The 24,371-nt window shown below is 36.5% G+C and overlaps 1 protein-coding gene across 9 annotated transcripts in view; it reads right to left on the bottom strand.

Moving 5' to 3' along the window:
* The window catches only part of MAP2K5 (mitogen-activated protein kinase kinase 5), a 255,139-nt gene that overhangs the window by 170,478 nt on the left and 60,290 nt on the right, over nt 1–24,371 (bottom strand). For all 9 annotated transcript variants that reach the window (XM_090270812.1, XM_090270814.1, XM_090270815.1 and 6 more), the window contains exon 9: nt 3,675–3,714. In XM_090270812.1, the coding sequence (XP_090126938.1) occupies nt 3,675–3,714 (40 nt within the window). The remainder of the gene's footprint in view (nt 1–3,674; nt 3,715–24,371) is intronic.

The following is a 24,371-nucleotide window of genomic DNA, read 5'->3' as shown; positions in this document are numbered from 1 at the left end:
CATGAGTATATAAAATATATAATTACAAAGGTCAGGATGAGGAAAATGAAAGTATACTATGTACACTAGGTAAAGTATACAATGTAAAGTTCTCATACTATAAATAAAAATGGTACAGTATTACTTGAATGTATACTATTATAAGTTAAAAATGTAAACTATAAACTCTAAAGCAACTGCTAAAGAAAAGAGGACAGAACAAATAGAAAACAAAGAGCAGATTTGAATCTGACCATATGAAACGTAAATGATCTAAATGCCCCAAATAAAAGTGGAGATTATCAGACTAGATTAAAATACAAGACCCAACTATATGCTGCCTACCAAAAATCCATCTCAAATATAAAGACTCAAGCAGTTTAAAAGTAAAAGCATATCATGCTAACACCAGTCAAAGCTGGAATAGCTATATTAATATCAGAAAATATAGATTTCAGAGCAAAGGATAATATCATGGATAAAGAAGGTTATTTCATAATGATAAAGAGGCCAATTCATCAAGAGGACATCACAATCCTAAATGTATCTAATAGATCTTCAAAAAATTTTTAGTAAAAAAAATGATAGAATTATAAGGAAAAAATAGACAAATCCACAGTTATTGCTGGAGATTTCAACACCCCCTTTTCAATAATTGATAGACAAGTAGATAAAACTCAGCAAACATAAAGAAATTTTGAACAACACCATCAGCCAACTTGATCTAACTAACATTTACACAGTACACTATAAAACAGACTACACATTCTTTTCATGTGCACAGGAAAAACAAAATAATTCATATTCTGGGCCATGAAAATCTGAATAAATTTAAAATAATTTCAGTTATACAAAGTATATTCTCTGACCATTACTGATTTAAATTATAAATCAATAATAGAAAGATATCTAGAAAATACCCAAATATTTGAAAAACTCTTATAGTTTTGAAGTAATGGTACATTTGTTTTTTCTAGATTATGACTATTACATAAGCAACATGTTTTTGCCTTTGCTACCAAAAGTTCAGAGATAAGCAAAAAAGAGTAAATAGAATAATCATATCTACTCTTAAATCATTCACTCAACTCAGTTTGAACAGCTGGTATGTTATATAATATAATTCAGAAATACAAAGTGAATACAGTACAGTCCTTGGTCTAAAGCTCAGTTTTATGGTCAGGTCTGATGAATTGTATATTTGTAAACTTTCACTGTTTTTAATTATTAAAAGTCTCTACTTTAACAACTGTTTTAAAATGTATTTTCTTTACAATTGCTTTTAGTCCTTTTCAGAAATGACTGCAAGATCCTTGCCACATCCAACTAAACAGTCACACACAAGAATTTTAATATTGGCCTAGGTTAAATATAATTCAAAATGTATGAAATTATGAATAATTATGATGTACATGCAAAAGTCAAATAAGTTTTTTTTTTGGTTGACTTATAGCAGTGCTCCTCTCTTGAGTTAATTATCTAAAACCGACTGTCTTTAAATATTATATATCACTGGCAAGATCTACGAGTTTCAACATTAGAGGAACAAACAACTTGATAGAAAGGAAAATACTGCTAGAGTGGTGGGGTGCACTCTGAGTGCAGAGGGGGCTCAGGGGCATGGAAAAGACAGCCCAGGACCAGGGTGGTGTTTCAGAGCTGTATTTGGTGACCTTAGGAAGGCGGTGATTAAGACGCACTCTACAGCACCAACCCTGGGAGCTCTCTGCTCCTCAGGGTCCTCCTCTGTAAAATGTTGGGCTTCAACAGACGGTCTCTTGCAGTTCTATAATTCTGTGAACCTATTTGGTTGGAATATCACAGAAAATATTCCAGGAAAGTGCTCTGTTGTATCTCCTCACCAAAAGCTATTTGAGTTATTAAAACTAGACTTTATAATGTCACATAACACATCCCACATGTTGTAGTAGGTGTAGTATTATGGAAAAGGAACTCTGGACTACACTGAGTCTTAGCTTTGGCTTAACCTTACTAAAAGGTATAACCAATTGCAATTTAATTGTTCAGATTCCTAGTTTCCAAGGTAAGATAAAAGATGTAGAAATAGGGCAGGGATTGACTGTGGGAGAAGGGGGTGGGGAGTGGGAAAGGGGAGAGCAACGGGGGGAAAATGGGACACCTGTAATAGAACAATTAAAATAAATAAATAAATAAATAAATAAATAATTTTAAAAAGAGATGCAGAAATATATACTATGCAAGTGTGAGGGGAAGAGAGTGAATTCTCACTGGGGATAGCTAAGAAAGCATCATGGAGGAGATGAACCATGAAAGGATAGACGGAAACCAGAAAGAGGAGCAATGGTAATACTAGTATGAAGGCTTCCTGGTGAGGCAGAGGACATGCACTTTGGAGTCAAATGAATTTTGTTTTAAATCCTGGCCCTGGCTCTTTCAACTGTGTTATCTTGAACAATTCAGCTTTCTGAGTCTCAGTCTACTCAAATCTAAAATGCATAAGCTTACTTTGCAGTTTTTAAGGATTAAAGATAATAGTTATATGACATCTAGCATAGTAACTGGCATATAGCAGTCACAGAAAAAAATAAAAGCTTTCATTATTAGGCATCCAGAGACTAGAGATACAGGGCATGACCAAAGGTCACAGTCAGGTAAAGCAGAGCATGTGGCTCTAAAGGCAGGAGGGGGCTGATCTGTAGAGGACCAGACCATTTTGTGGGGTGAGGAACAAAGCAGGCCTAACCAGTTCATTAGCTAAGAACCTAGGGCTAAGGGTTAGAAGTGGGGTTCTGTGGAACTTGAGGTAGCCTAGGGTTTGATCATAGGTACAATTTCAGAGAGCCCATTGGGGACATCTCAGATAAAATGAGGGGAAGATCTAGCACCAGCAGCCAATGCTAGAGATTAAACCCAAAGTGCCATGGCAGGACAGGATGCCGGAGCACGGCAGGGATGAGGTGTGAATTACAAACAGGACGGCAACAAGTGAGGAGCAGCTCAGGTAACTGCCCAGAGCATCCATGAGTTATGAGCAGCTTGACTACTGTGGGTGTGGTGCTGGGATATTTCAAAATTTGGTGAAGGGTCAGATATCTTAGGTTTGACAATGCAGACTACTGGGGACGGGGGCGGGTGCCAAGGGAGTGCCATGGTCAGATCTGTGATTCAATTTCTCAACTCTGGTGCAGAGTAAAGGGGTGTGGGAGAAAAAGATGAAGGTACAATGATGAAGTTGTTATATAAAGAGTCCAGGTAGGGCGTAGGTGACCCTGATACAAGGCCAAGGCAATGAGGATGAGAATAGAAAGAAAGTGGCAAATGGATGCATTCCAGGGAAAATTTCTGACAGGATATGGTGACTTACAGGGATAAAAGAAAAAAAGGAGTGAATACTCACTAAGGTTTTGAGCTGCAGCACCAGGAAGATAGTGATGCCACTTAGCAGGAAACACAGAAAGAAGTGTAGGCAACAGTGATGGGAAGACTCACAGTGCAAGGTGCTTACACCTGACCACTCTCAGGCATACTGAAAACATCTTCAGGAGCTTGAATGTCACCACAGTGCCACGGCTTCCACCATCTACCACCAAACCTAAAATCTCTTCACTTCCTTTGTGACACTGCCTGTGACTCAAGCTAAACATGGAGAAGTGGGAGGAGGTTTAGAAGCATCAAGAATGTCACGAATTTCATGAAATTTATCCAGCACTTACCTTTACAGCTAGTATTTTCCCACTTGGGACATGATATGCTCTAGCGGAAGAAAAAAATAACAAAATTACTTGGGATCACTAAACAACCTAGAAAATGGTTAAGAACATAAATGTAAATCTGAACACATCTGCAGCAATGGGATATAACACTTTCAAAGAATACTAACAACATTAGTAATTTACATTTCTATTGAGCTTAATGGTTTACAAAATGATTCATTATACATTACCTTAAAATAACCCTCTGAGGTAATGCTGGCATTATTATCATCCTTTTATAAATGAGAACTTTGAAGCATACTGAAGTTAAGTAGTTTGCCTAACGGAACAAAGTCAGTAAGTGGCAGAGCTAGACCTAAAATCCAGGTCTTCTGGCTCTAGATCTTTTACGACATATTGTCAGTGTGAGTGTGAGTGTGAGTGACTGTGGAGGTCTTCTATAGCTCTCTGCTAAGCACTAGACAGAGCCATATAAAATGAGGGGTTTTCCTTTTATTTATTTCAATTATATATACAAATGAACTATACTCCCACATTTCATCATAATAATCTCAAAACACATGGGATGAGCCATAGCTTAAGATATAAATTCATATAAGAAGTCACAGGTTTATAAGATTCAAGTATGCGGTTCATCCTTTCCTAAAACTGGCATCTCTCAATATTAAAAAAGCTTCAGAAGAGAGATAAGTTCAAATGATCAGATACGGTGAAATAACTACAATGTAAGTCAAGAAATATGAATAATTCATTTACAAAAAAGAATAAGGTTTGCAGAAATAAATACCACTATCTCATCAAGACCTTTTGTGTTTAAATGAAATGTGGACTTTCGTATATGTACTGCAAGGACTATACATTCTGACCATTATCCAGAAATGATCTGCCTTATATAAAAAGTTCAAAATGAAGCACACATGAACAAGTACTGCTACTGCAAGTCCATAGTACTATAAAGAAAAAAATGATTTTGCAAGAATTAAAGTCTTGCGCTATGGAAGACTGTGCACATTAGCCAAGAGCTGGTTGTTCTTCCTCTCACGTGGCCAGGGTTAAGATGCGAGTGGGGTAGGGAACATGTGGAGGAATGTAATTCAGCTTGCCAGGAATTCCCTGTCCTTAGTTGCCAAGTTGCAAAATTTACCATGTTTCCAATTTTAATTTAGTAATAACCTAGCAGTAAAAATTGCTCATTTATTTTATGGTTTTTTTAAAGATATCACTATCATTTTAACTTCATGTATATAACAAAAATTTGATATTTGTATATGTACATTGCAAATGAATCACCCCAATATGTCTAGATAACATCAATCACCATATGTGGTTACAAAAATATTGCTCCTTTCTTAAAACAAAAACAAAATATGCATTCCACTATTATCAAGTGAAAACATAATTTTCTGTTGTTTTGGCAGAAGTATTTGTGTGGTTGCTCTGATAAATTTTTTAAGGTATAATTATATATGATAAAGTTCACTTGTTTTAAGTATACAATTCAATGATTTTTAGTAAATTCACAAAGCTGTGTAATCACTGGCAAGAATTTTTAAAGTGACAGACTTATAGATATAATTTAGTTATTAAGAACCTCCAAAGATTTATAACTTTTCACATATATATTGTTACAAATTCAGGCAAGATTAGGAAAAAACATGTAAAATATATGTATGTATCCGTATATAAGAGTGTTATAGAAAATTCATTCTGGCTTTCCTACTTGAGTGGACAAAGACTGAGCCAGTTTTAGAAGGTAAACTTTGCCTTTATTTTATCAATTATAGAGAAACTGTATCTCACTTAAAGGAAAAACAAGATTATAAAATTTGGCAATTGTTCACTTTACCAAAGAGTTCTTTAAATGTAAAAGTTTCTACAGACTTTCCTTAAATATCAGCCTCCCTAGTATATATAAATACTATTAAGTTTATAAAAATTAATTTAAAAATGTTATACCTCATATAAAGTGATGTTTTATAAGTGGAACCCCTATATTATAAAGGGTTTAGAACAAATGACCACTTACTTTATTATCTATGTTAATATCAGACTTTACAGCGTGAAACTACATTTCAGGTTATGATTTGATTCATTATGTATCTGAATTCATATAATAAATTGATATATAAATACATACACTAGCCGGCCAAGATGGAGGCCTAGACTGACACGCTCCATCTCATTCCACAACTAAGAAGGAATACAACTACTGCAAAACCAGAAATAACCAGAAGTTCCAGAAAATAAAGCTACATGGAAGTCCAATGTATGACGTTATAAACAAGTGGTGCTCGTCCAGACGGGTAGGAGGGGCGAAGCCGGGGTGGAGAGGTCAAGCTGGGATGGCGGCAGCAGCTGTGGCAACAGTGGCAGCAGGACGGCAGTAACCACAGACACCCGTATTTAAGGGGAGGCGAGAAGCGCCTGGGGAACACCAAACCCTTCAGCTCGCAATTACAACGCCGGGGAAGGCAGACCCCCATTGCCTCAGACTGTGAGGGCCAGAGAGGGTGGGAACGAAGGAGGAGGTTCCTGGTCTCTCAGCAGAGAGTGAATGGCAGGAATCCATCTTGGACCCCACCCCCATGCAAAACACAACAGTGTGGGGAGAAGGGTCGCCTGGTTGTGATGAGTGCATGGGGCTCCGCCCCCTACAGCATAGAAAGTGTGACAGCCCCGCCCAGTGAGCAAAGGTAAACACAAAACTGTCAGGATGGCAGGGATCATGTTAGAGATCCCAGTGACACAGCTGACCAGACAGCAAATATCTAATCTAATGGATCAGCAGATAGGAAATCTTTCTGAGGCACAGTTCAGAGCTTTGGTTATAAGAATGTTTACAGACCTAACAGCAGATCTTAAACAAGACAGGGAAGGAATGAAGGCTAGTCCTGCTGAAATGAATGAAAACACATATGAAACAAGTGGTGAAGGAAAGAAAACCAGGGATCAAATCAACAAATTGGAACATAGGGAAGGAACAAACAAAAAGAGGAAATGAAAAGTGAGGAAAATAAGGAGACACTCAGAAATCTATGGGAAAGCTATAAGTGGGCCAACATCTGAATCACAGGGCTGCCAGAAGGTGAAGAAGAACTAGAAATTGAAAAATTATGTGAAAAAATAATGAAGCAGAACTTCCCTAACTTGGGGAAGGAAATAGACTTACAGGTCCAGGAAGCACAGAGAGTTCCAAAAAACTGGACCCAGGGAGAACCACACCAAGACACATTATAACCAAAATGTCAAAAATTAAGGATAAAGAGAGAATCTTAAAAGCAGCAAGAGAGAAAAAGAGAATTACGTACAAAGGGGTCCCAATAAGACTATCAGCTGACTTCTAAAAGAAACTCTGCAGGCAAGAAGGGACTGGCAAGAAATATTCAGAGGGATGAAAAGCAAAAACCTACGACCACGATTACTCTATCCAGAGAAGCTGTCATTCAGAATAGAAGGGCAGAGAAAGTGCTTCTAGGACAAAGTAAAACTGAAGAAGTTCATCAGATCCAAACCACTGTTATATAAAATGTCAAAGGGACTTGTTCAGGAGAAGGAGGATCAAACTATGAACATTAAAATGAAAACTGTATCACAACAACCAACAACAGAAGCTAGGGAATTGAAACAAAGGCAAACTAAGTAGGCAACGAGAGTGGGAAAAGAATTATAGGCATGGGGAACATCTTGGAGGGAGGTCAGTGGCGAGGGGTAAGGGGGGAAAGGGAGGGAGATTGTACAGGAATTAAGAAGTATAGTAGGAGGGAGCTGAGTAGACAGGAAGATGTTGAGAAGAACTATATGCACAACCAATGGGCATGGGCTAAGGGAGGGGGACAACTGGAGGGGGGTGGTCACTGGGTGGAGAGGAACAAAGGGAAAAGAAATTAGGACAACTGTAACAGCATAATCAGTAAAACATATTTTTAAAAAGACAAAAAAGACATACACTATATTTTCCTCAGTGCCTGACTGAGAAGGTGTTGGACTAAGCTAATTTTAAATGTGATTTGAAGGAATCACATTTTGCAACTTTATTCCATGTAAATATAGGTGATATAATATTAAAATTTAATGACATATTATTTTTCCTCTTATATACCATAGACTACTCCAATTTCAACTTTTAAAAATACTCTATATTAGAATCACTAACCAAAGACTCAAATGTGAAGTTAGCAGTTGAATGTATATACAATGCATACTTTGGACAACAACCGGACTTCTGAGACCAACAGCAGCTATAAGTAAGTGATCAGCAGATAGTCAATATACATACACCATACTGAACAGTTTGGTAACTTAATTAGCTTGTTAAGAAAGCTGATCTCTTTTCCAAAAGAAAGGTCTCCTATTTCCAAGTGAAATACAAAGGAAGGCTTGATGATTTAATTATGATGCACGCTAATTCATCCATGGAAGTCTAGGTTCAATTTCGAGCAATAAAGATGCTGTGTGGTTTGGTTTACAGTGCAATGACAGTACCGATTTAACATTTAATCATCAAGGAGAAGTGGATGACAAAGGCAATGCCAGGTATGAGTGTTGTGTGCCCCTTAACTTTGCAAACGGCATTCCACCTGGAGAAAAGGAATTTGTTTTCTTTCAACGGATATTGCATCTCAACAGTCTTGACCTTCTAAAACACAAACTGTGAAGTGATTAATGAAATTCGAATGGAAGCTCTGGTTACACTAAAAGACAACGATATACCTCTGCATTCTTTTAATTAACAGCTAACACTTCAAATTAGTTTGTTGTTGCCACAGTAATTACCTGTTCCAATGAGTGCATGGAGAAAGCATTTTATGAGATATTTTTAGTGCTTAGTCTTGAGTGTTCCATTTTGCTTGTGACCAGCACAGACCTTCAGGGAATATTCCCAGCCCTTAAAACTAAGCACACAACATACACACTTTGGGATGGCAAAAGGTAGTACCTTAGTATAATTTTTTAGAGTATTTAAAATAACAAAGAGTCCAGCAAAAGTGAAGACAACTTATTATCCATACTTTCTTTCCTTTTTCATTTGGAACAACTGGTTCTAGACGACTGACAGAAAAGTTTATATCAACCTTTAATTCCAATAGAGCACAGACTCAGAAAATTTACTGATTTAGTAGGAAATGTAGAGACTTGTCTGATCTAATCCTTCCCTTTTACAGTGGAAACACCCAAAACCCAGGTTAAAAAAACTTGTCGAAACTCACACACTAGTCCATGGCAAAGCCAAGACTGAAACTGTGGCAGAATATACGTATTCTAGCACCTAAAGGAAATATATAGTGATGTTTAAGTTTTCTTCACTGTGTTCTGAAACAGGGGAATTCATAATTCAAAATTTACAAAGGTACCGGCCTATTTCAATCAGGCTAAGGGTCATTAGATCTGAATCTCTCCAGGCAATGAAGCATCCTGCAATCATCACCATTTATTTTGACAGCCAGAGTGAAGGGTGTAGGCTCTGAAGTCACTGCCTGGATTCTGATCCCAGATCTGCCACTTCTTAACAATGTAAACCTAGACTGTTAGAAAACCTCACTGTGTCTCAGTTGTGTCAAGTCCTTATAGAGTTGTGAGGAATTCTGTGAGGTAACATAGGTAAAGCATTGAAGATAGAGCTGGCATGCATTATATTTTAAGAAACTGGACGTTTTTAGGATAGCTAGGTGTTCTGAGAGTAGATCTTGCTGAAACAGACTAAAATAGCAAGTTAGCTTTAACAACGAAGACTGGTAAATGGTTTGGCTGCAGTATATCATTTATTAAGAAAAACCAGTAGAATTACTTCATGTTGAACCAACTTTGAACACAAAGAATTAAAATAGCCATCTGACATGTTACGGTTACAACATGACTCAAGTTCTAGATTTCTTACTGTGTTGTTCTCTTACCCACTACTGTAACTTGTTTATACTACAGACAGATGTGGTCAGTGCCACACTGAGGTATTCATTTCAGCAGAAACACCATTTGACAATCACCATGGCTTAATGAGAAGCTTACATTTTTCATTCTTCTTGGGTTAAATAAATAGGAAAAATATAAGCTACCCTAAAAAGAATCCACATACCTTCCTTTAATATATAGTTGACCCTTGAATAGCGTGGGGGTTGGAGGGGCCTATGCACAACACAGTCAAAAATCTGTGTATAACTTTTGATTTCCCAAAAACTTAACTACCCTCAGTATCCAAGGGAGACTGGTTCCGGGATCTCCACAAATACCAAAATCCATGAATGTCCATATATGAAATGGCATAGGACAATGCATCCAGTCAGACCTCTGCATCTTTGGACTCCCAATTGTGGATTAAATATGGTGCAGGTATTTGTTGGGAAAAAAATCTACATATAAGTTTGAACTAGTGATGTTCAAGGGTCAACTCATAAACTGTAAAATTTTGAGGCCTCTCCTAGTCTTCAGATTTTACTAGCTCTGTTATAGCTCCTAGAGTAGAATGCAGAAATATTGTTTGAGTCTGTCTCCCGTACTTGGCAGAACTACTATGTCTTGATTACTTTATGCTTTGAACTAGTTCTGGCCCATGGTAGGTGCTCTCTATTTAATAAACATTCAACAGATGATTACTGCGTATGGATGAAACAGAAATCTATCGCTTGGATAGTATTTTACAAAGAAATTCTACATACATTTAATTAATTCCATAATCTTATAAACAGAAGTTATTTTCTCCTTAGCTTTATTGAGATATAATTGATATATAACATGAGTAGGAGCTATTATCATCATCATCCCCATTTGGGTATATTTCTAACTGCTGAATCAAAAGTCTTTATAAGGATTTCATGATCTGATCTTGATCACCTCACTAATCCTTGCTTCTGCCAATCTCCATTATGCATAATACTTATTTTGTTCCACCAAACACGATCCTTCCTCAGGCCTTTTGCACCTTCTCCTCTGGCCTGAACCACTTGGCTTGCTCCATTACTTCCTTCAAGTCCAATGTCACTTCTTTGACTAGCCTATATAAAACAGCCCATTCTCCCTTTCTTTAGTCTTCACAGCTTTCATCAGCACCTAATTTATTAATTATCTGTCTTCCACCACTAGAAAGCAGGTTCCATGAAGACATGGACTTTCATTGTTTTTTGTTCACCACTGTATGGCCAGTGTCTAAAACTGTGCTGGGCACATTTTATAAATATTTGTTGACTGTATGAGTAAATTGCTATAAGTTTCTTTTTTCTTAAGACAATTTTAAAATTTTCTAGGAAATTGTCCATTTTCTATTTTCAAATTTATTGTTATAAACTTATTCATAGTATCCTCTTATTTTTAAAATCTCTGCTCTGTCTGGAAATGTGTCCCTCCCCCCACTAGTTAACGAGATATAATTGACATACATCACTGTATAAGTTTAAGTGTACAGCATAATGGTTTGAATTATATTGTAAAATGATTACCGTTATCAGTTTAGTTAGCATCCGCCATCTCATATAGATATAATAAAGAGAGCAAAACAAGAAAAAATATTTGCATTGTGATGAGAAATCTTAGGATTTACTCTCTTAACAACATTCCTATGTATCTATCACACATCAGTGCAGTGTTAAGTATGGTTGTTATGCTGTGCATTACATCCCTTCTACTTACTTACCTTGTAACTAAAAGTTAGTACGTTTTGACCACCTTTTTCTTATTCCCCTTTCCTCCCCTCTGCCTTTTTAAATCCTAATTTTGTTTTTTTGTGTCCTCTCTGTTATAATTGATCAATTTTTCCTAGAAACCAGCTTTTGGATTTCTTGAATTTTAATTTCATTATTTTTTTCTTTAGTATCTTTCCTCCCACTTCCTTTGGGTTTAATGCCTCCCCTTAAAACAATTCTTCAGGTAGCTGCTGAGCCTACTAATATCCAGTTATTCTTTTCTAATGTATGTCCAAAAAACTATCCTTTAAGTAAGACTTTGACTGCCTAAATGAGTTTTCATATATGGTATTTTTTTTATTCTTCAGTTGTAAATATTTTTATTTCTACTATGATGTATGATCCATAAGTTATTTATATGTGTATTTTAATTTCCAAATGTATAAAGAGGTTAACTCATGATTTCTAAACTAATTGTATTGTAGTCAGAAAAAGTGACCTACATGTTACAGAGAGAATTACAGGAAAACTTGATAAACCCACAAAGTGGGAGAATGTCTCTCAATAATCAATATATCAGTAATCAATAATCAGATCAAAATTAATAAAGTTCAGAAGATCTTAACATCATAATTGACAGGCTGGTCACTGAGCCTATATGGATCAAACTGAGAATATCCATTATTTCAAGTATAGAATATTTATTTCTTTAAAAACTGATTATGTACTAGGGCACAAAGCAGGTCAATAAAGTCTGTAACATAGGTCACTTTTTCTGACTACAAAATGTTGGGTAGCAGAAGTGCAATGAAAAATAAAGCTAAGGATATAGAGAGTGACCAAGATTAGGGGTATGTTTTTTATATTAGGGGTGGGGAGGAAGTCAGGGGATGCTTCTCTCATCAAGTAGATGTGAGCAGTAAAGGACCACAACATTTACCTACCTAGAAGAAGAGGGCTCCAGACAGAGGAAACGGTGTATTCAAAGACCCCAAGGTAGAGAAGTGTGTGTTTGATGTGTGTGGAAATGGAATAAGCAAGGGGGCCAGCTGTAAGAAATGATGTTGGAAAGGTAATGGGAAGACAGGTTATGTAGTACCATTTAGGTTATGGAGAAGAATTTGACTATTATTCTCAGGGATATGAGAAGCCACAGTGAGAGGAAGGAGAGCTTAAACGTATTTTAGAAATATCAGTTTGGCTGCTGGGTGAAGAGAACACACTGTAGGAAAGTAAGGCTAGAAACTGGGAGGCCACTGTAATAATCCTACCAAGAGAGAACAGAGGTTCGGAATAGGATGGTAGAAAAAGAGTAGTGAGAGGTGGTTAGCTTCATAAAACAGTTGTGAGGAAGAGCCAGGAAGACTTGAGGGTAAATTTGGTGGTGTGAGGGAAAAAGAAGGATTTAAGAATGATAGCAAAGTTTCTGCCATGAGCAACTTGAAGAACAGAATTTCCACTTACTGACACTGCAAGAATAATACAAGGAGCAGGTTTCAGCGGAAATCCAGAGTTCAGTTTTACCTAAATTCTGAAATGCCTAAAAGACATGCAACTGGTATTTAGATATAAGCCTAAAGTTCAGGACTGAGGACAGGGCTTCATCAACAGAAGAGGCTATGTAAAGCCATGGAAGTATAAAAGCTCTTAGGAGTGAAATTAAATAGAGAAAAGGTCTGAGGACTGGACTCGAGGGACTCCAAATTCAGAAGTCAGAAAGATGAGAAGGAACCAGTAAAGGACGTGAGAAGGTGCAGACAACAAGCCAGCAATAGAACCCTGAGAATGGTGTCCCTGAGGCCCTGAGAATTAGGGCTATATTAAATTTCACATACTGCCAAGTGCAGTACCTTGCAGAGAGTAGGTGTTCAAGAAAACATGTGACTGATTTCAGAAATAATACTTGGGGACACATGCAATTAAGTCTAATATCTGCTCCTTGAAATTTCAAATATGGGTCTAGTACAATACATAAAAGGCTACAGGCTATGCTCTTCTTCATCTAAATACTAATGAGAATTTTTAAAAAGATACATCACTCCAAAGAATAATTGAATTTCTCTAAGAATCTTTAAAACTTAGAAAGAAAGAAAAAGAATAAATTAAAAACAAAATGTTAAAAAGTCCTACATTCACACAGGACATACGGGAGAAACAACCTGCATTCACATTCCAACATCTGGACCCCCACACAAGTCTATGTCATGCGTAAACCAAATGCATCTGTATTTTACATTGTTTACGGAAAGTATTTATGCTTAGAATTTCAAATTCTAGGAGAACCAAAAAAATGTGAATCGTCCCAGCTGACTCCTGTTCACAAAATAAATAACCTAGAGCTGATCATATATTTTCTGATAAAGCTTGTGTAATCTCAGACAATTAAAGCAGACATCTAATTTCTATGGTGCTATTCTGCATGTTAATTTCCCAAAATTCTAATCAAGTTACTTTAAATTATGAGAAGCAATTTATAATAGGGAGTAGCTATGCTTCTTTAGTGATTGTGAGGTAGAATATAATTTAAGAATAGAGGAGCTGACCTAAGATCCAAATGTAAATATTTCATAATTTGGCATAAATGATACATGTTATAAATGTCAATTTGTTAGCAAAATGGTCATCAAAATGAGTAGGGAAACAGCTTTCCCCCGTTTGTGCTTCTCGGAGCAAGAATCTCAAGAGTAACTGCATGCACGGTGACTTTTGATCACAATGGCAAAACAAGGACACTGAAACAACTGTACTGCCACTGCCCTGTGATGGGAGCAGGGCAATGCTTTCATGCACCATGTGGAATAAAAGCCATTGACTTAAGTTCTACTTCTCACATAACATACTTGGGAGAAGGTTAGTGAAAAGAGGAATACAATTACTCTATGAATTATTTACAGAGTGCTGTCAATTGTTGGAAAATTCTCTAAATGAATGGGAAACCTAAGAAAATAATCCAGTCACTAAAATGGTGAAAGGAAGAGTTAGGAATTGGCTTAAGAAATAACCAGTAATTAGAAAGGAATGGTCTTATTCTGGGTAAGCAGGAAAGAATGTGATGTTTATTTATTTTGCTCCCTGGATCTCTTAGAGAACAGGTAGGAGGCAAGAAAGACAGTAAGCAAAGGCTGTTTTAAAATAAATAGAAGCTACAAATACATTTGTTATTAGCTTGCTTCAGACATGGTAATGGCTCTCCTCAGTGATAAAATCAGTTTTCTGTTTTTCAGGCAAAAGTTTCACAGCTTCCATGATTCTCTGTTCTTTGAATGCCACTCCAGGATGTCCATCAAAGGCGGGGCAAAGGAGAGGAGACAAGGTGAAAGAGAAACTTCTCTGAGATCTGATTTGTTATGACAAAAGGTTTGATTGGGAGTAGAGAAACCATTGTCTAAAATAAAATTTCTGATTGGTTACCCATTTTACTTATTTATGCAACTCTTGATTCTTGTTAGCATAGAAAGTTAAAAATTGGCCATACCGAGATTTAATAATTAAATCTACTTCCTTATCAAAAATACACGGTATTCCATTAGAGTCAACGTTATGTAAGAGCATTGGTTTCCGTACTTACAGATGCTGTTTTCCTGCTCTTTAGATCACATTTTATTTATTTTCCAAAAATAAGTAACTCAAATTTTATGTAAATTTAGAATAAGCAATGGAAGTTTTTCTCCAACTTAGAAGTAGTTTTTCCATTCCAAGACTTTATAGCCTTTGCACAAAAAATAAAACAAAAAGAAAGGAGATGATGGAAATTAAAGGCCTAAACGCACCACTAGGAGATAGATACCTAGCACGAGTTGATAACATTTTATAAAATTGTTATTCTGTTGCAGTTGTCCCATTTTCCTCCCTTTGCCCTCCTCTGCTCAGCCCACCCCCCACTCCCACAGTCAATCCCCACCCCGTTATCCATGTCTATGGGTTATTCATCAGAGGTGATAATCCATTATGAGTCTCCTATTTAAAATAAGGAACCTGAGAGTTGGCTGTATTACACTGTCGCAGAAGATTAGAGTAATTCTGAAGCCTACACCAAACCAGAAGTATGCTTCTTTGCCTTACAAAAGTCAAGTGCATATACACACACACACACACACACACACACACGTACAGAAACCAAAAATCTTTTGTTATCTTGTGAGGTTAATTAACACCCCCATGTCATCTTTTAATGCAACAACATGTTTTCAGTAACCAAATGGAAACTAGCTGTGGTTCAGTTAATGAAAAACTTTTTTATTGCTTGATCGTTTTAGAGATTTGTTCTCTTCGAAGGTTTCTTTGGGGTGGATTTTACCAATATGTCACATACTAAAAATAGCCATCCACAGAATTCAAATAGTTTCAGGGAAATCAACACTGACAGTTGTTGCCTTCCATAATAGATAAACACATTAGCCAGGCTCTAGCTGTTAAAATAAGGAAATCCAAAGTAAACAGCAGTTGTAGAAAGAAGCTTTTATGTAGACTACTAGTTCAAATAACAGTCTATGCCAACTTTCCTTCTGCCTAAAAAACCCATTACAGATGCTTGACTACTGATTGCAAAATAATTTGTTGTTAAACAACCCACCCCCACACATAGTTTAAGTGTCAAACCAAACATGTTATTAGGTTACAGATATTAACAACTCTCTCAAGATGGTGATCACAAACATGGCTTACAAACCAACCTGATATATGATATGGGGAACTTGTCTGGGTTAGAGAAATTTCCAATCAGAGAAAAGCTACTATAACCCTACATTTTATCATGTCGTCTTCTTTCTATTTACTCTGGTTATAAAACTTTTTTTACTCCCACACCTGTCTCAAAGTTAATGTGAGCGTCGGCCTGCGAGCTAAGTGTCGCTGGTTCGATCTTCCAGTCAGGGCACATCAGAGAAGGAAAACTCTGACTCCAAAAAAACCTCCGCTGCCTTGCGGCATACCTCTTCAGGGGAAAGGCTAAGGGAGTAAACCCCGACAGAAAATCCGGAGCCGGAGTCCCTAAGGCGGTTTGACGTTGTAGTCAACACCGGCAACTCCTGCAGCGCACCTGAAACCAAGCTGTATCGACTCCGTCTTTCCCTTGGACCCTTCAGCTGCGAAGAGAGGGGGGGTCTGCTGCATGGGCAACAGCAGACCCTCCATATCACCCCGCCCAGGCTCTGTAGCTTCAGCTTCACTGGAGAGGACACTCCAGCGTCATCGCAAGATGTCGATTCAACACGGGAGGAGACAGATACCGTGTCACTCCCGAGTCAGACTGCACAACCATTCTCGGCGGTGCAGATAGACTCTTAAGAAGCTACACCATCGTCTCTCGAGACGGACGGCTGCCGACGACTGCCTCCATATTTCTTCTGTAAACTGACACGGCCTGGTTCAAGCCTTTAACACTCCCCATATCAACTAGAGTAATGTCTTTTAATATATGGCCTAAATACCTTTGAGATCAAGGAAGCTACTGTCATAGTGATCTCTTAACAAAAGGTTCTGAAAAAAATGTAATGGAAAAAACAGAGTGGCAAGAGAAATAAAGCCTGATGATAAGAATAAGAGAAAGACATGGAGTAGTTAGGCAATACATGTAGGGAAACTACAAATACCTTGAGGATTAACTAGCTAGGCAACTTCTCTCCTGAAATGGTTTCTTTACAATGTAATCTCTGCTTATAGTTTCTTGGTGGAAAATCAATAATAAATCACTTTCCAAAATCAGTAACAAAAATGTCTATTTCAGAATACTTTCTACTACTACTAATTAATATTCTATTGTGCTTTACAGTATATAAAAAGTTTTTATACAGAGAAGCTACTTGATTTGCACAAACATCTGTAGGACAGATATTCCTATTATCCCTCCCCACTTCGTAGGTAAGGAAAGGAAGGCTTGGTGAGATTAGCAACTGCTTCAAGATTCTTATCTGATAAGCATTGGAATGGGAAGTAGATTCAAGTTCTCTGAAGCCAAATCCAATGCCTGTCCCCCATAAACCCACATGAATGTATAAACTGGCTGCTTCTAGATCTTCTAACTCCAGTTGTCTTCAAGGTTCTCTGGATATGGTCAGTGTTGATTTTTAAAAAGCAATAGGGAGAATCGATTGAATGACTCACTTTTCAGAGTTGCATTAACTTTTCCAGGCCACAGAAGCACAATTTACTAAATTACCTCCTAGAACACTAAATAGGGCCCTAGTGGGTCGAAGAGTAAATGCACCTCTGAAAAGTGAGCCATTTATTCCCTTCTTCCCTGTACTACCAGATGTAATACGTCCCCTATGACAGAAATATTAACCCATTTCCATTAAAAACTCAAGAAATTGTCCCACACTAAAGAAAATGAGTATGGGGAAGCTTCCCTGGGGGAAAAAAAGGCAACAATCTCTCTTCTAAAACCCTGCTCACAATATTGCTGAAAAGTCAACATGTAATTATATGAAAATATTTGTTTAAAAAAATATTCATTGGAGATTGATTTTAATCCAGACCTCAAAACAGAAAAATATAAATTCAAAGCTAATGGTTTTCAGGGGGGAGATGTGTAGGACTACGTGATGGCTAGTTGCATCCTGTACTGCAGTATTTAAAAATAAGCTCAGGCACTCATCTTGTTTATGAATTAAGATATATATATCACAAACAGCTGTTCCTTCACATATCACATTATCCCTGTGCCTGAAAAAAATTCCTTGACTTGCAAGTATATAATTACTTCTAATCTCTATAAAGGCAAAAATACTCTGAATACATTTTTGAATTGCCTTTAGAAGTAGCTATTGAGTTAGCATTTGTGAGGTACCTTAACAAAGCCAAACTTGAAGTTTTCAGCATTGTTAGTCCCTTACTCTTCTGGAAGATGGCTATGCAATGAAAATAAGACAACTTTAATTTAAGAATCATCCAGCTTCTAATTAAACTGCCATAGGCAGCTGGTTGGGTAAGTTTTAATCAGTTTCAATCACCTATTGATTGGTATACTGAAGCCTAAAAAATTAAAGATGATTGGGGAATTGTCCCATCTCAGAACAACAGTAGAGGCCTCTGTAAATAACTCCTCTTTTAACCATCAGCTAAATGAACACTTCAATACTGCAGTACAAAGTCTTCTGCAAAATTACTTTAACTAACAAGCAGAAATTTATCAGCTTCAGCCAAAATCAATGCTGAAATCAATTTGAACACTGGTTGTGTCTAAAGGGGCTCATTGGCAATTTAGGGAAATTACACCATGTAAATGCCTGTGCTTTAATTGAAGAGTTTCATCAACTAGGCTGTGATTGCTGTCCATTCATTTATTTACTTTCGCTGCAGCTACATTCTGCAAAGGAATAGCTTTTGTCAGGCTGAAAAGAGGCACTTTATCTTCATTTTGTGCACTTTTGTGCATAACAGACTTCATGAAATGGGCATATCATGACCAGGGTCAAAACAAACCAGAAAGGATTATTTCTTTTAACTTAAAAACTTAACACTCACACTACCATTGTAACTTCCACCATCTGGGAACAGTCATATTTAAACTGCAAAACAAGAAGGAATTTGAGTGACTTTCCTGCACAGGACACTGTGCCTCTATGTTGAGGAGCTATATTTTGGACAACAGATGTAAAGTATTTGTAGTCTAAATGCAATTCCACATTTTTCTTTGAGATATCTTTAGTGACTTCCAAAAATACATAAACCATATTAGAATACGCTCTTCAAAAATTAAGCAACATTTTGTTTTACAGCCTCTGTGATTAGTCAAGAAAAGGTGGTATTTTCCAATCCATTCAAGAGATTAAGGTTTATTGTTGTCACACTATTTTTAACACAAGATTAATGGAAGGAGAGAGGAAGCGGGGTCTATGTGGGAGGAGGAAAACTAACTTCCTTATAAGACCAGCAGCCAAAACACCACCAAGATTCCAATGATTTAAATATACAAAAATACACTCACAAAGTCATGGGCAATGAAGAACCAAAGGTATAATTTCTGGAGAATCACATGGTGAAGAGACATTTTTGACATTGGATTAAATCAGTTACTTCAAAGATTACAAATTCCAGGGAAAGAGGAAAGAAGAAAGGCAGCTGTAAGGCACAAGCACCCAATACAAAAAAATAAAAAGTATAACAGTAGTATATTTGCTAGAAAATGGCAGCAGAAATCATTAATCTTGCATAGTCTGCTTACTTGAGCTCTTCTCTCAGAACCAAAACATACTTACTTACTGGGAAGGGCTTAAGAAATAAGAAAGCACTGCGTTTCAGTGGTGATGCCTTCTGTCCCCAGCGCCACTCTTTGCTGCTGGGGGATTAACGCCGGGCGGGCAATGGTGGCCCAGCTTGGAAATGGGAAAATGCAGCTGCTAGGACTCTGAGCACCTCTTGTGCTCTGAGTGTCTGTGGGCAGTCAGGGCCTTGAAACATTTTACTTCCACTTCCAGGGAAGCAGGGAAACTTTTCATTTGTCCTTCCCATCTACCTTCAAAACAAGTTACAAGGGAGAAGGTAGAACGGGTTTACAGAAATTTAATTTGTTGTATGTATTTGTGGTAAAAATTCATTCTAAATTTTATCTCATAGAGCATTTTTCCTACCACTATAAAGTTTCATTAGCTATACATTTTACTGTTGAAAAATGTAAAAATATATTTTGTTCATTGTTTTTAGATACCTTTTCTGAAAACTTAATTATGGTTTAATCAGAGCTTTAGTTTATTGACTAAGTATATTGTTACATTTTGCTGCTAGTTAGCAGTCGTAATAAAATCAGTATGTTTGAGAACCTTACACAATACATATTTTCCAAATACACTAACCTTGTTAAAATTCTATATTGATTATGCCCTAAAGCAAGTTCTAATTTTGTCTGAACATTTTTCATTTCATTATTTGAACTCACAAAACAAAACCCACTAACTCTGCTTTAAGAAATAATACAGTACATTTTTTTTCTTTTGTAATAGTGACAAGAAAAGTATAAAAATTTTAGAGTCAAGAGGATAGCATAACACAAAGTCACACTTAAAACTAAATTAATATTTAAAATAACTTTATGGTTAATATCCACAACTTAAGTCTCTATTGCGATTTCTCCTCTAATTTAGTAATCTACTCCTCCGATTTAATGTTAGTGCACAAATCAGAACCTAAACATATTTCATTCCAGTAAGGCAGCAATTTAATGGAAACATGGTCTCTTATATCAAAATAACCAACAACAGAGCAATGAAAAAAACCATGGCAGAAAGTTATACACAGTAAATGCCTTTTGGACTTTCCAGTGAATTATTTTCCAAAAAAGCAATTTAAGTAAATACCCTAGATGCTACGGTATACAAATATTTGCCTGTGCTATATGCCAACCAAAAAACTACAATTTTCTAGCATATACTGTAAAACTGCTAAAAAAATTAATGTGCCTTATAAATCAAGAAATGCACCACCTCCAGTAGCATAACCATACAATTAATCTCGGTATTTAAATATTAAATTCTAGGTTTTGAAAGTAAAGAGACCCAAAGGGTAAACCAAATAAGTTAAGTTGCAGTAATTCTATTAGCCAAGGAATAGTTGTTTTAACATCTACTATTATTCTCTCCAGGCTCCCCTAGGTGGTCTCTGAACTATCCACATCTCTCTGTAAACTCAGTACCCAGAACCAGACACTTCCGAATCTAAAAGTGGGATACTGCAAGATGTTAAACCCTCTTAATGCAGCCAGAGAATAAATTTCAAACAGAAACTAGATCTCTTCTACCCTATAAAAACAGAGGTAGTCTTATGTTTTTATCTGCTCACAACCACTACTGCTAGGACTTTAAATTTCTTTATAAAGAAAGGATGTTTTTAAAGTAATTTTTGAGAGACAGAGAGAGAGAGAGAGACAGACAGACAGACAGACAGGCAGGCAGGCAGACATCGACTCATTGTTCCACCTTTCTATGCATTCATGGGTTGCTTCCTGCATGTATGTGCCCTGGTTGGGGATCGAACTTGCAACCCTGGAACAGCAGGACAATGCTCTAACCAAGTGAGCCACTCCGCCGGGGCAAGAAGACATTTTTAATACAATAAAGTATTAGAAGATATTAGAAGTCTTGCTACTTCAAAACTATTTTTCCCTGAAAGGAGATGATGTTGAAATACTTAGATTCAGCAAATTCATACTTAAAATATTACCATCATGTATTGATTTTTTACCAGACTCAATTGACTGAAAAGTTGTTTGTATAGCAATATTGGCCAAAACAATATACTAGAACAATTTTGTTACCCACAGTAATCAAGTGCATTTCTGAAGTATAATTATACTGTCATAAAAATAAAGCCAAGACACACTTTTCCGAGCAATAAAATGATAGGGGCTATAAAACTGGAAGAAGAAAAGGCTAAATAAATGAGATTTTTAAAAATGAAATTTAGTGTCTTTCAAAAACACCACCATCTCCTCTTCTTTCCCTTAAGCCAAGGTTAGCAGAAAATGATCAATACTTCAATCTCAATAAACTATTTCAATAATAGTTAATTCGAGTGGAAACAGAGTCTGAAAATCTCTGCTCAGCGACCTGTGACATCCTGTCATGTTGGTTGGATGCCAATAATCCATCATTGCAATAATGGATATGAGCACGTGTGAAGCTATAGGAATGTGCATGAGGGAAGCAAAGGTGGGAAAGGTATAGAGAATCACGAGCTCAAGTTCATTCTTTAGGTTGTAATCAATACAATACATACTATATTGTATGAAACAAACCTATAACAGTGAATGCTGACAGAGGGAGAGAGGAAAACATACATAATTAATTTTATTTGACAAACATTCATTGATTTTCTGGAAATATAAATATCCTTGCTTGTCACTTGGTACTATAATGCAATCCAGCCATATATAAGTATTTAATGTTGCATCAAGATGATGTCTTGTTTGCTTGTTAAAAATATGATCTTGGCTGTAAGGAAAACACTCTTCATTTGATTGGAAATTTAAAGTTAAAATAAATCAAATCATCATCTTACCCTTGGGTCAATATTAAGGCCATTTAAAACCTACTCTTAATTTATAAGATGCACTTCAAAGAAAACATATAAAGTGTTGGGGAGGGGGTGCATGTTCCTGCTGCAGTCAGTAGAAAAGCTAAAATCAGACCTACTGCTGTTTAGGTTTAGCACCTTAGGGTCAGCTGATAAAAGAAGAAGTGAAAGTTTTCCGGGTACTCTGTGGTTCTACATAGGTTTCGTCAAGGACTCTTTTTATTATGTTTCCCCTTAGGATTCCCATGATTTGAAAATTTTTGTTAATTAAACGGCATTTAATTAGACAATGATGTATTTTTTCATTTTATTTACCTGATCACCAGATTTTCTAATTTTCATAAAATATACCATTTAACTGATATAATTCCAGCTCCAAAACACAAAGGTAATGTTTTAGCCAGCCTGTACAGTCATGTCACAAGGGCAGAACACAATTTAATAGTTCACATGATCTCAGTTACCATCTCCAAGGACCACCCTCACCCTATTGCCCAACAAATATCTCACAAAATTGATAAGACAACATAAAGAGACCAACACCTTTGAGAATTATTATCTCTTCCCTTGTCATCTTGTCTCAGATATGATAAATTGATAAAATTAATTCTTAAATAATGGCATATATCCAATCTTCAAAACACCACAGACAGCATATATGCTACTCATCATATCACTGAAAAAATTCTACCCCAAATCTAGGTTAGACTTGGAAGCAGTGGAGATAGAAAATTCACTACTGTTTTTAAACACCTAAGGGACTAGATAGAATACATGGCCAAAAAGCTGACAACTTTAGTCTTAACCTGAATAATCTGCATTAAGGAAAAAATATAAAAGATGATCCTGAAGTGCTTGTTGGCTAACTGACATAGCACGATTTAAGTTCTAGGAGTTAAATATAACTTCACTTCTGGACCCAAAGCTTAAGTGACTTCACAAAACTGTGAGGAGGGAGCAAAAAACCTGAGTGACTGGCTTTCATTATCACAGAATGTTTCCAAAGTCACTGAGGCTGTTAATTATTTTCATTTCAATGTGACATACTATCCAAAAAGAGAACAGTGACTAGTATGTTGGGTTAATGAATGCTATGTACTCAGTTTTAACATTTGAAAGAAAATTAATCATTTAAATATATGCCCTTAGTTTAGAAATTCCTATTCTTCTGGGTTAATGTCCTAAAACAATTATGCAGCCTCTGAATTAGGCAGTATCTAAAACAAGCTAGATATGGGAAGGACCCAATTAAATAGCCTTACTAAAACCTGTTTGTAAAAACTTCCACTCTCCTCATTCCATTTCAGCCAACACATATAAAGCATCTATTCTATCCTTAGGACTATGCTGGATACACTAGAAAATGCAAGGAAACACAATGGACTCTGCTTGACCTTGAGAAACAACACTGTTCGGGGAAAAACAGAGGGAAAGGAAAAGGAGTGGTGAAGAGTTCTGCTACTGAATGGTCACAGGCATGTGAGCCCTGGCTTTTTCTACTGGTAAAATGGGCTTAACATTATACCAGCTGTCTTTTAGAAATTACAAAATAAACTACGATGAAAGGAAATACTTTGAAACTTAAAAAAATCAATGTAAGATAATATGTAAGATATAATAAATTATATTTATGAGACAACTACAGAAGAGAAGAAAACACAGAAGTATACTACATATCATAATATAATGTAGAATTTCTCAAAGTTAATTCAACACAACTCTAATTCTGCGAGATGTTTATAGGTGTATTTCAGAAAAAGAATCCGATGGCCAAGTAAACACAGGAAGCAGAGGGCTTAACGATTTTTCTGTTATTAGTTCTACTGTTACCAGTAGCTAACATTTAGTGTGAGTCAACAGTGGTAAGCCTTTTCCATGGAACATCTCATTTAACTTCACAACAGCTCTGTAAGACAGATGTTAGTATTATCCCCATTTTACATAACTGAGGCAGAAGGCATTATATAACTTTCCCAAGGCCACATGGCTAGTTAGTGGCAGATGCAGGACTCAAACTCAGAGCCCCCACACTTAAGCACAACACATACTGCTCTCTAGTTTCTCAAAAGTTTTTGAAATT

This window comes from Furipterus horrens, unplaced genomic scaffold, assembly GCF_987537825.1.
Source record: "Furipterus horrens unplaced genomic scaffold, mFurHor1.1.pri manual_scaffold_3, whole genome shotgun sequence".
Lineage (NCBI taxonomy): Eukaryota > Metazoa > Chordata > Mammalia > Chiroptera > Furipteridae > Furipterus > Furipterus horrens.
Note: the sequence above shows the minus strand (reverse complement) of the source record. Positions and strands in the feature narration are given on the sequence as shown.